At 43.8% G+C, this 15,717-nt stretch overlaps 1 protein-coding gene across 1 annotated transcript in view; it reads right to left on the bottom strand.

The window, feature by feature from the left end:
* The window catches only part of ADARB2 (adenosine deaminase RNA specific B2 (inactive)), a gene marked incomplete at both ends in the record, with an annotated part of 314,989 nt that overhangs the window by 33,616 nt on the left and 265,656 nt on the right, over positions 1-15,717 (bottom strand). Inside the window, 2 exons of the mRNA XM_084260838.1 lie at positions 2,721-2,872; positions 9,884-10,052. Coding sequence (XP_084116964.1) covers positions 2,721-2,872; positions 9,884-10,052 — 321 coding nt within the window. The remainder of the gene's footprint in view (positions 1-2,720; positions 2,873-9,883; positions 10,053-15,717) is intronic.

Below are 15,717 nucleotides of genomic sequence, written 5' to 3'. Positions count from 1 at the left end.
AAGGAGATTTGAGAAGTGGATTTTGCTTACTCCCTATATTGATAAAGGCTTATCATACTCCTTTGCAAAACCAGAAACCACATGGCGAGACATCATTTTTAAATGTTAATGCATCTTTAGAGAATAATCAGTAACGTTTGATGGCTTGCGCTAGCTCTAGGAGAGGCTTCTTTGTTGTTTAAGAAATGAAACAGCATTCATCTGGAGTTTCTTGTCATTACTGGATGAAAGAAAGGTTATTTCTTTATTAAAAAAAAGAAACCAGAAGATGTGAATGATAAACACTATAAAATACTTATCTTCCCAGATGTCTCCGGGATAATGTGAGCTAAAAGGAAATGCTTATCTCACCGAAGGACAGCTTTTGGCAACATGGCTTTTTATGCAGTGCTGAATTACTTTAAGAGTGTGCAGAGGAGTCTTCCTAAAAGAGTGAATTACAAACCAGAGGTAGTGCCTTTTCAAGTCCCGCTCCCAAATCACGGTGTAACCTTGGGTAAGCCACACAGACCTTTCTGCCTCAGCTTCTGCGTCGGGACAATAATCAGTGTACCGACAAGTGCACCACCTACAAGTTTACTGTATATGTCAGGCACTGTATGATTAGATATTCTTAAACACAGCTTCCTGTATATATTGTTACCTACAGGAGCACTCCCTCATTAGCTGCAGATTTAAGTTTCAGATTTTTTTCTGAAGCAATCCATGAGCCAGGTCTGGCTCACCTCCACAGCTGGGTTCAGCTGCCTGTCAGTAGGCTGTGTGGCCATCAGCTGCCCAAAGCACCCGCTTCCTCCCGTGCAAAGGAACAGAACCCATCTGGACAGCCTTTGGTTGTTCTCAAGAATGGACTGCATTTTAAAAATAAGTACAAGTGTCAAGTAAGGGCTGCCCCAGGAAGCCTGCCTTCCGGAAACACAAGGGCCTTTAAACAAATATAAAGCCTTTTTAAAGTATCTTTTGATACATGTATGAAGCAGGAAGCCAAAAATCGCTATTCATTTTTGATATTTATAAAATATTTAAAATTTAAAACCTTCTGTTTTTATTTATAATTCTGTCTCCTCATTTTGTTACCTCATCAGGAGTTTGTCAATTTGCTGTTTGCCTCTGAAACATTTACTTGCTTTTCTTCATTTTATAAACCCTGCAAAAGCCATGCCAGGTAAGGAAGAATATTTCCTCCCTGAATTGGTGCATTCTGCCTTCTCGGCCCAGCAAGCTGCTGTTTCACACATGACAAAACGATTCCAGTCTGGGGAGAATAATACCTAATCGTTAATAAATAACTTGTACAAATAAGAACCAGGAGTGAAACTACCGTCTGATGGATTTGCCTGTGAGGAAGTGAGGTCGTTGTGTGACCTTGGATGATTAATTTTACATTCCTGTGTCTATGCTTCCTCCTCCATCCATTCTTCTGTCTTGCCTGCTTCACATTCAGGGTAGTCGGGGCGAGGACTATTCCTCATTATACGTACATTTAGCAGCCAGCGCTGTGGGTGTTACAGCACTGAAAAATGCATGTATGAGAAGCGATACCCAGGGGCAGAGATAAGAGCACACCTTGTGCATCATGCATTGGATCCTGGCGTGACAGACGTGTGATAACAAGCCACAGACCTCTCAAGTCCCCTGTCCCTTGTTGGGGGCATTCCCTGTGGCTAGGCAGGGGCAAAGCTGGTGCGATAGGAATGTAGCAAGAACATGTCCCTGCATTGGCAGGGCAATGACAGGGATGTGGGTGTTTGAGGGGTGGTGATGAGAAGAGAGTGATGGGTTATGTAGTGGAGGTGGGATGTCTCTTTATGGACCATAAGCTCTGCAGGTCTGTTGGTGGCACATGCTGGCTTGAGACCTGATTACTTTATGTCACTGGCAGGATCACCTCTAGAGGACAAATCCATGGAAAACCACGCTTCTGCTTAAATGCTGTAGGTATAGGCCCAGGACATCTAAGGCTGGCCTGGCAGACTCCATCGAGCCCACCTGACACGCGGTGACCATGCAGTTGATTTGACATAGGCAGGATGGCCTGAGAAGGGTCCTTTCTAGAAGGCACTTGACAATGTTCACTGCAAGTGCAGGTGGTGTTTGGAGAGTCTAGCCTTAAACCAATACTACGATATGCTATATTGTAGCCTATCATATCATAACACACCTCTACTTCAGACTGCAGCTGCAGCAGCCCAGGTTCAGTGTAAATACAGCCCTTCAACCCATACATACTGCCTGATCCCTGAGAAAAGTTTATGCACCCCCAGCTGGAGTCCTAATCCCCTGGTCTAGCCCATGGCAGCGGCTTCAAGTATCTCTTTGATCATGGGGATTCTTCCCAAGGCATTTAATTGCTTCCTAGCATTTATTTACTTCCTATTTATTTATTTCCTAGCAGGAAATGCAAGCTATTTGGGACATATTCCCAGCAGAGATACCAAGGCCCAAGCACGCAGAGCAGTCTTGTGTCACCTTGCCCAGCTCTGACCTTCCCTGCACAACTTCCCCCAGTACACAGGACCAACACCAGTGGCGCACACACACACACACACACACACACACGTCAAACCGTTCCTGGTGCTTCTGCTCTCAAGTGAAATGTTTTCTGCAAGCAAAGAAAGAAACGGAGAAAGGCTGATCTTAAAGGAAAAAAACCCACCAAACAACAAAAAAACCCCACCCACGCAAAGGGGAAAAAGGAGAGGGAAGATTTCTTTTCTTACAGTCGGTTGTGATTTCGTAGGGGGAGTTGAGGCGCGCGTCTCCGCAGGGTGAAGTGCTCACGTACAGATGGAACAGGATGTTCTCCCGCAGCCTGTAGCCTCCCTCTTTTAATCGCACGAAGATTGATCGCTCCCAGTCTTCTCGCCGTTTGCTATGATCACAAAAGAGGTTCCAGGTCATTTGTTACACGCCAAATCAGAAACATTTCTGCGCTGTCTCTCTCCCTCTCTCTGTTTTTCTCCCTCTGTTTGTTTGTTTTTATTAGCACCTGGCATCATATATTTCGCCTAGTGACAACGGGAGAAAAACAATAAGCTTCTCCAAGTGAAGAAACGCGTGAAGGGGGTCAAAGCTGTCAAAGTGCTTTTGGCTTGCTTGCCTAGAATATATTCTAATGACAAAATCTGGATTTTTGAAGGGTCCTTCCTCACAAGCACAGATGCTTAAGCACATTGATTTTAAAGACATTCTGGTGCATGAAGAAAGGAAAAGTTCTCTCGGGCTCTCACGTGAACAAATTGGCTCTGCTTATCACAGTGCCCAGGCATGTGTTTAAATCCCATTAACATCACTGCACCTGGGACGTGTGTTTATGTGCTCCACTGAAAAGGGCCTCTAATGCAGCACCCACATTTTATGACCCTGCCAACCCTCCCTGCTCCCCAGGAGTTCCTTCCTTTCCTTCCCCATTCAACCAAGCCACATACTAGCGCTCCATCCAGGCCAGCACCATCCTCCCGGTCACTTGGTATTTTTTTTGCAGATCAGAAGCCATCCTGATAAGTGAGGACCAAACTTGTGCGGGTTTTTTCTCAGCTAAGTTGAAAAAGATAGTTATTAAGATGAAGCTTTTATCTTTGCAGTGGTTCAGCAGCTAGATGGGGACACAGTGCACATATTCCATTAGCAACAGCTGCCCGGGAGGCCAAACCCTCCCAGTCCTGCAGTTTGCAGCAACAGCTCGTGTTTACGCAATGCTGCCATGCAGGTCCTCGGATGATTTAAATTTGGGAAGATATGGGTGATTTCTCTGACAGACAGCTGCCTCTAATACGTACATTTGGTTGATGATTAGAATTTTGAAGGTGAAAATGTGATTGGTAAAATTACGATGAAGACTCCTTTTCCTTTGATGCCCTGGTCCTCCCCTGAGAAACTCAAGAGCCTTTTTGCAGGAGTGTCTCTGAATGGAATTGCACCTTCAGGTAATGATTTTCCTAGGAGGCTCTTAATAAGCCAGCATCCTACCTGTTTAATTTGCTACAGGACAGCCCATTAGCCAAGGCGATTTCTGCTGGTTCCTCTGCCTCCTGTTAGTGCAAACAGGGGTGCTTTCTACTCAGCCTGGCTTCAGTCCAACCTGCCTCTGCCTGTTTTCTCCAGACGCAGCTTCTGTGCTGCTGAAGCTGCTCAGCTGTCACTCTTCCATGGTTTGGGTGTTTTGTCATTTTTTGATGCCGGGATGCGTTTGCTGTCAGGAGGAATTTACAGGCACATTAGCTCGCCTGTCAGGGACCGGGAGCCACACCAGCTGCTGCTCGCAGCTCCTTCATTTTCCGTTGGCTGTGGTGGAATTTCCCAGCTGCACTAATTACATTATCGCCCTGGTGCAAGCCTCTGACATAATAAAATACCTTTAAGTCCTGCTGCTTGGACTTTGTAGCAACTGCAGTTAGTTTTAAATAATTCACTGCAAAATCAGCTGGGAGAGTACAAAGGGCGCAGTCCTAACGCTTGCTGTTACTATGCTAAAGCTCATCAGAGTAGGGGGCAGCTCGCTGTCCATAGAAACAGTTGCTATGTAGGGTTGGAGCAGTCATTCTTTGGACTGAATTTCAAGAGTTCACAGTAATCAGCACCCATCCTGTTTTTACTGGTTATTGTTTTTCACTGATTAACCTTGCTTTCTTCCCTGTTCCTGAGCACTGAGAAGGGTCTGCGGACAGTGAGGCTGATGGGCTGGGTGATGGACAGCTGATCTAAAAATAGATGGCAGAGCTGGAGGGCAAGGCAACTTGACTCTTCCTCCAGGATGCCGACATCCTTCATGTCACATATGGTCCTGACCTGCCTTTGGGATGGTTTTCTGGGGGGCTGAACTCAAAACATAGGCTTCGTCTGTGCACAGTGACTAAATGGATTTAGTAACAAAACTCTGAAAGTGTTGTTAGAAAAGAGTCGGAGTCTCAGGACCACCTGCTGCAGCTTAGCAGAGTCTTGTGCATGGCATGCTTAGGGGATTTCAGAGCCTGGGGGACCTTGTAAAAATGTTCCTGATGGTGCATGAGATGCACTTCTGCAAAGTCACTTGTCCCCCAGCACCTGTACGCTTCATCCTTCCCCCGGGACAGTTGTTTTGAGCTGTGAAGGAGAGAAATGAGTCTGCCTCAGTAGTCCTTTGCAATGTCACTTTATATAGCTATAAGCACCTGCACAAAGCAAAGAAGAGGGAAGTCCACAGTGAGTCCTCAAATGTCATTCATTCAGGGGGTGGCATTAAGGTGTCGTTGCTGTGGCCAAAAAGGCAGTTTGCCCCCAAACCTTTTCCTGTTACAAATTTCTGTGGGGAGTTTGGATTTGAGGCTTATTCAAGAGGAGCATTTAAGAATGCGCTAAATTCTAATCTTGGGTGAAGTTCATTATTTAGCATGACACATCCATATGTTCTGAGCTGACTTCAAGAAGATTTAAGCACATACTTATGGTTTAATATATGTGAAGTTTTTTGCAGAAACAAGGCCTCAGTCTCTAAAAGAGAAGCAGCAGAGCTGTTTTTAGCACGTCAATGTATGCACGGGAAGTTTTTAGCACTACGTACTGTGGCACAGCACCCTGGAGATACTAACACCAGGCTTAAAAGGGAAGGAGCTGCTCTGTCAAGAGGCTTGTGGGACAAAAGTAAGATACAGATGTATAACCAGCAGCAGGTTTTCCTGGGCAAAACCCCTGTAAATGGACTGGAAAAAGACTACTCCTTCCTTTTTATGTATAAAATAAACAGGGGTTTGCATCTGACTCACTGGAAGAATTTAGCGTCTGGTAAAATCAGCCCTCTGGCACCTGCAGGGCTACTACAGCAACCAGACACTATGGTGCTGATTTAAGAACAGGCTATTCATTTTTGATCTTTTTTAAAAAAGAAGGATTGGATTTTATTTTTTTCTCTATTGGCCAGCTGGTACAAATAATCCCACTGAAATCAATGTGAATTTTACCGCCATCATTGCAAGAGAATGGTATTTGTATACTTTTTGATGGAGACTTTTAGCAAAAGCTTCTCAAAAGGTCTTTCTTGTCCATCTTTTATACATCAGAAAATTTACACCTTGCTTTTTAAGTTTTTCATGAAAGTCTTGAGAACAGGAGCATGATGATTCTCGTAAAAATGACATCTAGATGGGCTAAGGCTTTTAATCAGACTGGTTAGAAGTTCTCAGGTTTTAGTTGTGCTTTTAGGTTGTTAAGTCACGCTCTTGACAACAAATTGTTGAATGAAAGTTTCCTTTGGAAATATTTGGCACTCTTGCTTCTTAGAGAGGATAACGTTCCCATTCTGCCACTCTCTTTCCTAAGAAAAGTCAGGAAAGTCACACCTCTAACATTTAGCAATATAAGGGAAGGGGGAAAACAGTAATTTACATATTGCTGCATCTTTGGCTTGTGTATAGGTTTGTTCTACAGTTCAAATAACTGAAACAGTCACCCTGTGCTCTCATTATGGAAATGGAGCACAGGATGTTCTACACCAACATGCGGAAGAACTTTTTCACAGTGGGGTGACAAAGCACTGGGACAGGCTGCCCAGGGAAGTTGTGGAGTCTCTTTCTCTGAAGATATTCAAGACCTGTCTGGACGCCTGTGCTTTGGCAGGGGGGTGGACTCGATGATCTCTGGAGGTCCCTTCCAACCCCTACAATTCTGTGAATTCTGTGAAATGGAAATACATTGTCCCAGTTGATGGCTATTCAGCCCACCAACCATAGACACCGGAATGGGCTTGCGGAGTCCCACTCCAGAGACGCCCATCTCTCTCCATTGGTGATAAAAGGAGCCTCGGGGATCTAGTTCACACTTGACTAACTTTTAGACGTCTCAAAGTGAGGTGTCAAGAAGTAAATTCAAATCAGTCAATCCAGCTCTCCTGGCCATTAATTCTCTATCCTGGCCCTTACGTTCTCCAGCCTGCTTGTCCCCTCTCTTTGAAGTCTTCATGCTGCACTCAGGCAAGTGTGTGTTTTGCTTTCACTGAGGTCAATGGCAGTGTTTGTAAATGCTGGAAAATTGGTTCTTTTCAGGGACAGCATCAGAGAATAAAATAATCCTTGAGCTGGAATTTCCCAAAGTTCAAAATCACCTGTGGAGATGACTGAGCAGGTAGGCTTGGTGGGAGGAAGATATGTGGAAAATAGGGAATACTTTTGACAGAACACACTTGCCTATTCCATAGGGAGGGATGGGAAATTTAAGCTCTTTGAGACAACAAATGTGCTCTCATTCTTTTTTATTTTTTTGGGGGAGGGGGCGTGGGGACGGGGAGGGTGAGGGTTAGGGCATTATCTTTTGCCCTGGGAGGGGACTTTACTTTGGGCTAGGTAAAAGCCACATCTGTGTTTCCTCTAAAGCCTGAGGAGCTGGTGTGCAGAGTCCTAGTTGACATGTCTGTCCTAAAATGCCTGTCCTTTTAGCTATGTAGTAGCACCGTGTGATTTCTCTGCCAGTGGCAGTTGTACCTCTTTTCATAGAGAAAAAGGGGTACCTGTGACTTCAATGAAAAGAAAATGCATTTTTCATTTCATTTTGCACACCCCATTTTCTTGCTGTGTGACAAAGCTCCCGATGATGGCATAAAACTGAGCATAACAATAAATACTAGAATTGAAGAATGTATTAGAACACACAGTTTTGCTTCCCCATGGACTTTAAAAAACAAAATCTGATTTGACAACATCCCCAGCTCTGCACTAAGGTGCTTAGAGTTGACAATTTTGGTTGAGATTTTTATTGGGTGTGCTGGCCAGGGAAGCAGTGGTGCCTGCTCTTGGCTGAACAGAGAGTGATTTGGAGTTATTGTGAACAGAGCTTGTACTGCACTGAGGATTCTCTTAAGAAAAGATTGTTAACATTGATCCAAATAAAATAATAATATGACTGAACATGTTAGAGAGGTGGATCAATACAATAGTTTAAGATACAGTGGTAGCACTTGTTTCCCAAGAGACCGTAGCACAAAGCAAGTACTAGGGCTGCTACACTGCTGAAAGCATAATAATTTAATGTAAACCTGAAAGCAATTCAGATTGAAATGGAGAGAATATTGGTTTGGATTCAACCCTTCAAGGCTCTTGTCCCCCTTTGTTAGCCAAACTCATCTACTCAATATACTCTCTTGTCCTCAACTCTAGCCTGAAGTGAAAGTAACCATTATGCCTATTAACGTTGCTTCAGTGCAGCAGTATCATAGATGCTCATGAGAACACACAATCCTGCTCAGATTAATCCTCGTGTCTGTGATCTGATGTAAAGCCTCCTGAAGTCAGAGATGTTTGGCATTGAGGTTAATGGCCTTCAGATAAAGTCACATGAAAATGCAAGCAAGAATGGAGGGCAGCAGAATGATCTATAGATAAGAGGGTTTTTTGTTTCTTTCCTTGCTTCCTTCACTCGTTGGTTTCTCAATATAATAAATACCATCTCAGCTTCACTTCTGCTCTAGTTTTCATAGGATTGTAGGATAATTCAGTCTGGAAAGAACTTCAGATCTCTAGCCCACCTCCAGCTCAAAGCAGTTTGCCTGGTTTCTCAAGGTTTTACCCATTCAGGTTTTGAAAACCTCCCAGATAGGAGAGGGACCGCACGACCATGCTGGGTGGCCTGTTCTTCTGCTTGCCTATTCTCATGCTCTTGGTTTGTCCTAATATTCAAAGTGAGCTTCTGTTCTTTCTATGCCTGTAGTCTGTCATCTTCCCACTGTGCCCCTTGGTGAAGATGCCAGATCCATTGTATTGTTGATATGCTGGGTCTGTCATCCCATCTCCAGGCTGAGGGCCGAGATCCCGCAGCCCTTCCACACAGGGCAAGTGCTCTGATTGATAAGCATCTGGGCAACCTCTGCTGAGCCTGCTTCAGATGGTTGATTTATTTCATTTTCATATCCTAGGGGACTCAACACTGCCCATGGTATTGTAGATGTGGTCTAATGGGGGCTGAGTAGTGGGGGGATGATCACATCCCTCAGCTGACTCTTCATACAGCCCATGCCTTCTCAGCAAAGCTGCTTCCCAGCCAGTAAGGCTCCAGCCTTCTTGTTGCAAGTTGTTCTTTCCTCCTTGATGAGGGACTTTCCATTAGTCCTTACTGAGTTTTCTGTCAAAGTCTCTCCAGCCTGCTGGAATGACTGCCCAGACCTCAAGTACATTGACTGGCCCTCCCCACGATTGGGTGTCTTCTGCAAAGTTTATAAGCAAGCACTACATAGCCCTTTACAGACTGTTGTTAGACACGATTAGCAAGGTCCTAGGATAGACTTCTGCAGTATCCCACTTATTAACAGCTTCCAGGCAGTGTATGACCCATTAACCATTTAAATGGTAACAAGGTGGGTTTGGCTGAAGACAGGAACAATAATTCCTCTGTAATGATTCTACATGCTATAACATTTTAAAACATCGTAAAGAAGGAGTGAGTGATAGCATCTTGCACTTTGGCACAAAGTTTACTGTACTGTTAACACTCATTGGTTCTCTAGTGAGTCAATGAGGGCATTAATGATCAATAAATCACTTCCCTGAGATATTTCAGCAGCAGCAAGGAAGACGGGAAAATGGCTGCAATAAGCAAAATGACCCCCTTCAAGTCTCTGGCCAGTGAATGATGCTAATAAGCCTGCACGTAAAGATTTGTACAAAATCATCAGGCTTCATAAAACCCAACTTTATGAGTCATATCTAATAGCTACTGAAAGAAAATCAGCTGAAGTAAAGGAGCTCATGACCCAACACTCTAGACTAACTCTAATTTTTTTCTATGCAGTGCATTGGTCCTTCAATGGCTAAAGGCTCAGAAACAACATCATAAAGAGACGAATATTTCAAATGTCTGGAGGATGGATCTGTTCCACTGAAGTCTGTATAACGTTCCCCAAGCATCAACAGAATTCAGTTACCTTAAGTGTAGCTCCAGCTGTGAGTAGAGGAAGTGAACAAATGCCCTTCTTGCCACAATTTCTGCATGGCAGTCGTTGACCGCAAGCCCTTGGTCGTTAATGTATTCCCCATTTATACATTTGGTACCCGATGACAGCACAATAACCTGAGCTTGCCTGATGTCCAAACCTGTAGGAAGAAAAACAAGAGGGTTGTGAAATTGCAGGGGGTGGTGGTGGGGGTGGTGGGGTGAGTATGATATGAGGATTGTTAAAGTTCTCACTGCCCACGCTTTGATGTGGCAGCCCAGACAGCCCTAATGGGATGCTTGTAAAGGTGAGGATATGGCCTTTGGAATATGCAGGAATCTGTGTTATTAGAATAATAAGCTGAATTTCAGTCTGGCTGCTAATTCCAAGATAAAAGCTTGCCACGAAGTTTACTTGTTAAATCAATAACTACATCATAGGAGAGCATATGCTGTAGGGAGGTAATAAAGATCTCCTGCAGTGCTGATAAATGGCCAGGTTTTTATGAGCTGTTGAAGACATTCTCTGGTGGGAACACACACTCCCTGTAATGTTAGGTTTCATTGCTGTTGCACTATAAGTACTAAATAAAATGCAAGTAACACTCTGGAGCTGGTCTTTAAAAATCTCAGAGAAAAACACCCCAAATCTGACTTTCACTCCCGTTTCCTTTTTGTTTCTCCAAGAGCAGCTACATCAGGGCCTTTTCCACTGTGGTCTCAGGGACAGAGCATTCATCACCAAGACCAGCTTTGTTCCTCCACTGCCTCTCCAGATAATGGTGATAGCATATAAAACACATGACTTTCTTGGTCCAGACAGACACTTTCTAGGATTAAATCCTTATTTCTTTGGACTCAGTGGCAAAATGCTTACAGTCTTCAACAGGACTTGGGTTTCACTCTAAAATGTAGCTCATTCAGCCCCATGGACAGTTTGAAGAAGAGCTAAGAATGAACTAAGCCTCAAACTGAAACAACCTATTGAACACAGATTTTTTTTATGCATCTCTCTCAATACCGAAGAAAAAAGGAGCAGGTCTTGGGAAAAAGACTTTTCTGGCTGATGGGTGCTTTCTCTAGATATGACAAAGTAGCCTAAGAGTGTGTTTGACAGCTGCACACAAGTATGGTGTGCATGCAAACATATACAGTACAGCAACTCAGACTGCAGGGAGTGGCATGGTTGTGCCCATGTAGTGCCTCCTGAGACGCCCTCTGTGTCCTGCCTCACATCTGGCTGCTGCTCCAGGGAAGCGGGGGTGTCCAGCGGGGGGTTCTGTACCCTCCCCACACATCCATAAAGTGACTCAGTGGAAACAGATGTCCATGTTTAAGCAACTGAACTGAGCTCTCCAAATCTGATGAGCTGGTGACTAAGACATGCCTGAGGCTGCAGGTACCCGCAGGGGCAACGGAAACAGTCTCAACATGGGCTGTGGTGATGCTGTTTCTATGACATTACTTTAGCTGTAGAAAAGCTTCAGGAATTCCTTTACAGAGTCAGCAATATGTTTGGGATTTTTTTTCTTTTGATGGAGCCTATTGAGTGGCAGAAAAAAACCTTGCAGAGATTTTCTGGACTGGAAGCACCATGGTTGGGACCATGTTCTCTCATAAGATCCATTGGTGTGATATGAGAAAACAGCTGAATAGAAATGGAAACTATATTTTAAGCATAAATGGTGGGTGCTACTAGTGATGCCCCAGTTAGTAATACTTCCTAATCTCTGCATAGCACTGGAACTAGGGGTGGATTTAAGTCATGTCTATATCAATATGATAGCTACATCAGTAGTCCAAAATGTTTAGTGGCACTGTGGTGTTGTGACAGTTGTAGGAGAGGTATGTGTAAGTACTGTGAAAAATTCAGTTAATCCCACCTGACCTCCTGGTCTCATGCAGAAGCTGATCACTATATGCCTGTATGGGAAGTTTAATCTCTATTTGCTACTATGAATGTGGGTTTGAAAACATGCCTGGGACTATTTATTAAAAATTAAAAAAAAAGTTGGCAATCTAGAAAACCTGAGAAGTAAAGATGGGAATACATGGGACAATGCAGGGAAGAAAGGTAATAGGGATCTTAGATCAGTTATGTAGTCCATCTATGTAACTGTGTCTTTCAAATGGACTAACACCAAACACTTCATGAGGCATTGCCTGCAACAGAGGTGTCTGAGTCCCACTCAGCATCTTAAAAATTAGTGCATACTTTCCTGAACAGTAGATAGTATTTTCCTTGGTTCAAAGGTCTATGGCACGAATCGGCTACGTTTTGGTTCTATTGTTAACCAGTGTAGGCAGACTCTTATTCCCCTCAGTGCAGTACTCCAGGAGGCAATTCCCTTGTTCGGAAATCCATGAGCCTCTTTGCCTGCACCTGAGGACCTCTATCAGTACTCCTTCTCACGGCAGTGAGACTGACTGCTTCATTCTCCTTACATCAGCATACTCCTAACCTGCCTCCCCATCTCCCCATTCACCTTGCCATGAAAGCACCAGGCTTTGAAAATACAGAGGAAACCATTTGGGGAAGCCATCCTGCTCTCCTGCTCCCCAGGAGCTATACCTTACTGACCTCTCCCAGTCAGTCCAGTCCACGGTGTGATGCCTTTTATTATTTCAAACATTTTACCCATAAATAAGCTTAATTCTTTCTCTCTTCTAGTATAAATGTAAGATGATGAATGCACTCAGGGTTTTCTGTGAGGTCTGGATTTATTCACAAATGAAACACAAAGGCAACAAACACCTACTGATGAAGCAATAACATGGATCTCTCTGATCTCTGTTTGCTATCACAATGTCCACCCATTAAGTAACAGCTAGTGTGCTTGGGGTGTTCTTTTTTGGGTGAACTAATGCCGTATGTTGGCTTTCAGTGGCATGGAGCCTCAGTAGGTAGTCACATGTGGACACAGCCTGGGGTGTCTGCCAGTTCTGGCAAGGTGCATGTGTTTGCAGAACATCACTTGGATGTTGCCTGGGGCTGGAGGCAGTGGTTTCCAAGAATTTGCAGAACCAGCCTGAGTGTTCAACATTAAAAATCTCCATGTATTTTCCATTTGCAATGACAGAAAATAATCCATGTTCCTCCACGCTCAGAAATACCCAGGAGTTATGTCTCACCACTGCAGCACTCAGAAACATCAGTGTACATGACTTATGCATTAGCTCTGAAATATTTACACCTCACTGGGGAGCCAAATGGAGAAAGTGGTGGTCTATGGCCAGTGTACGACTGTTCAATGTTGTAAGCGAGGACACCCGGCATGATGAGAAATACTTTAACAACATGACAGTCGCCCAAGGAGCGTTAAGGTGTTTGGGAGCATGTATGCTAACAGATTGTCCTCTTGCACGCCTTGTTTTGTACATACATAGAGCTGAAGGTTTATCCCCTGTGAAATGCTTGATATTATTTCCAGTGAAGACGGGAAGGATTTGTCTCTGAGTATAAGACATGCAATGCCTAATTGATGAAGGCAAATTTTAACAGTGACTGATCACATTGGCATTTTAGGCAGCATTTCCAACCCTTAAGCTTAGATACTTGCTGCAGCGATTCAGAATTAATAGGCATGTCTGTACATTTGTCTCTTTTACAATCCAGCCATTACTAACAGTTGTTATTAATGTTTACTTCCTGTTTTATTTTGCCTGCAGAATGCTTCAAACTCCTCAGGTGACTTCTATTTATGAATGCCAAGCTACCACCTAAACATTGTTTAATTCAAGCTCACATGTGTGACAGATCTAGATCGAGCACATCATCAAGTTGTGCCTAGGAGAGCTACAGCGCTGAGTGTGTCATAATCCTAAACTAGCACTAACGTGGTGCCCTGGGCCATATGCCACCTTCCCTGCTTGGAGCTGTATGGCAGGGTATGGTCCTCTTAGCAAGACCCATGTTCTTCGTGAGAGGAACCAATCTCTGATGAAAGACACAGGAATCTATCTGTGTTCAGGTCATTTGACAAGGGAGAAGAAATGGGCTGCATTACTATGACCTTAACTCTTGACCTACTGATTGTCAGAGTTCATGAGGCATTTCTTTCCCTCGATGCCTTCTGTGAAGTAATGTTTGAGGAGACATTAGGTTAAAAGTAACTAGCGAACGATTTATAACAGGCACCCGCATTAGGTTTCTATTATTTGCCTAAAGAGTCCTAATAGTTTTCAATTTGAAAAGGAAATGGAGCAGGCGAAAGGAAATTGGGGAGCTGTGTCAGCACACTGGCTGGGTCCTGGCTAATGCCATATTCATCGGCACAGCCCCGAGAGCAGTAAGGGAGTTTGCCACTTTTTATTTTCAAAAAAATCAGTGAATTAATTAGATGCATTGCAGAACAAAAAGATGTACCCGTAAATGACTCACTGTCTTTGATCACGCATTCAGTCTGAGGTAATGAGTCTTTCTGGTGCTCCGCTGAAAGCTGGAGCCCCCCTGGGTACAGTAGGTAGGGTCTCCTCTCACAGCCAGGCAAGGGAACCCTTGACCCTGCTAATGTTCATTTTTTGTGTTTTAAAAAGCCCAGACTTCCATGTCAGAGCTGAGCCACTGAAAAGAAAACTCGTTTTATTAGAAGCCAGTTTGCTGACACCAGCGGTGGGATTCATTTCAGCTCTTTGGGATAGCTGGGTTTTAGATTTCTGTAGCTGAGCTAATTGCTGTAGACTCTCTTTATAGTCAAAGGAGAGGAACTTTCCTGGGAGGTGATTCATCTGGACTATTTTGGGTATCTGCTTTTGGATAGTCTGCATTACACCTCAGTACTGCCAGCTTCTCGTTATGAACTCTGAAGACCTGTAGACAACCAGCAGAAGTACATCTTTCAACACTGTAGACAGATGTTTGTTGTAAGATTTCCCTTATTACAAGTAACTAAATACGACATGCAAATCAAAACTCCCCAAATCATAAGATGGCAAGCAGAGAAAATAGTGCCTTTAAAAAATATTTTTCCTGATTAAACTTTTCAAGGTAATTTTCCCCCCCCATTTTTTTCACCACAATAATTAATATTTTTTTGTATTAATCTTATGATCTTTGTGGATCACCATATTGCCTTGAGCTGGGCTATGACACACATAAAGCAAACAATGCTGCCTTCCCTACATGATGTCCCAACACATCAGCCCTGTAGCCTCAGAGCTTGCAGTGGGAATGATTCAGAGAGACACCGAGACAAGACACAGTGAGCAAGAAAAGATATGGAGGTTTGCTCAGCAAGTAAGTTGGATGTGGAGAACAGGCTGACATCTTAGGGACTGCAGTTCTGAGCTGTGCTTTTAAGCCAGTCAGGGCCATAAACACAAAGTGTCTACACCCATTTGCTTTGAGGCACAGCGCTACCGATAAAACCAGGGAGTTTTGGCTGCTCTAATCAATGTTTCTACTGACTTTAGTAGAGTTACTCCCGCTTCAGTGTGCTATGATCATTAAGACCTTCCACAATACTGAATTTGTAGCCCTGCATATTTATGTGTTTGAGAAGGAAAATCAAAATTGCTGGGTAATTGCAGGAGGTGTTGTGTGTTACATGCAATCACTGCGTTTGCTGACACAAAACCTGAATCACACCAGCTGTATATCGGAGAACTTCTGTGAAATTCAGTGAGCTTAATTCACATCGAACAGGATGAAGTTTGCAACTGCTAATGCCAGCATACAACCGGGATCACACTTTGGTTTCTCAGCAGCTGGCGCAACACGTAAAGGAACACCAGTCAGTGTGCGAGCATCTACTTCGCTGCATGTTTTAGACCCCGCTAGCAGTAATGAAAAATATCTCCTTTTTCAACATGACACCATGAAGACAA

This window comes from Gallinula chloropus (assembly GCF_964237585.1).
Source record: "Gallinula chloropus genome assembly, chromosome: 2".
Classification (NCBI taxonomy): Eukaryota; Metazoa; Chordata; class Aves; order Gruiformes; family Rallidae; genus Gallinula; species Gallinula chloropus.
The sequence above is the reverse complement of the archived record's forward strand: the minus strand, read 5'-3'. Positions and strand labels throughout refer to the sequence as shown.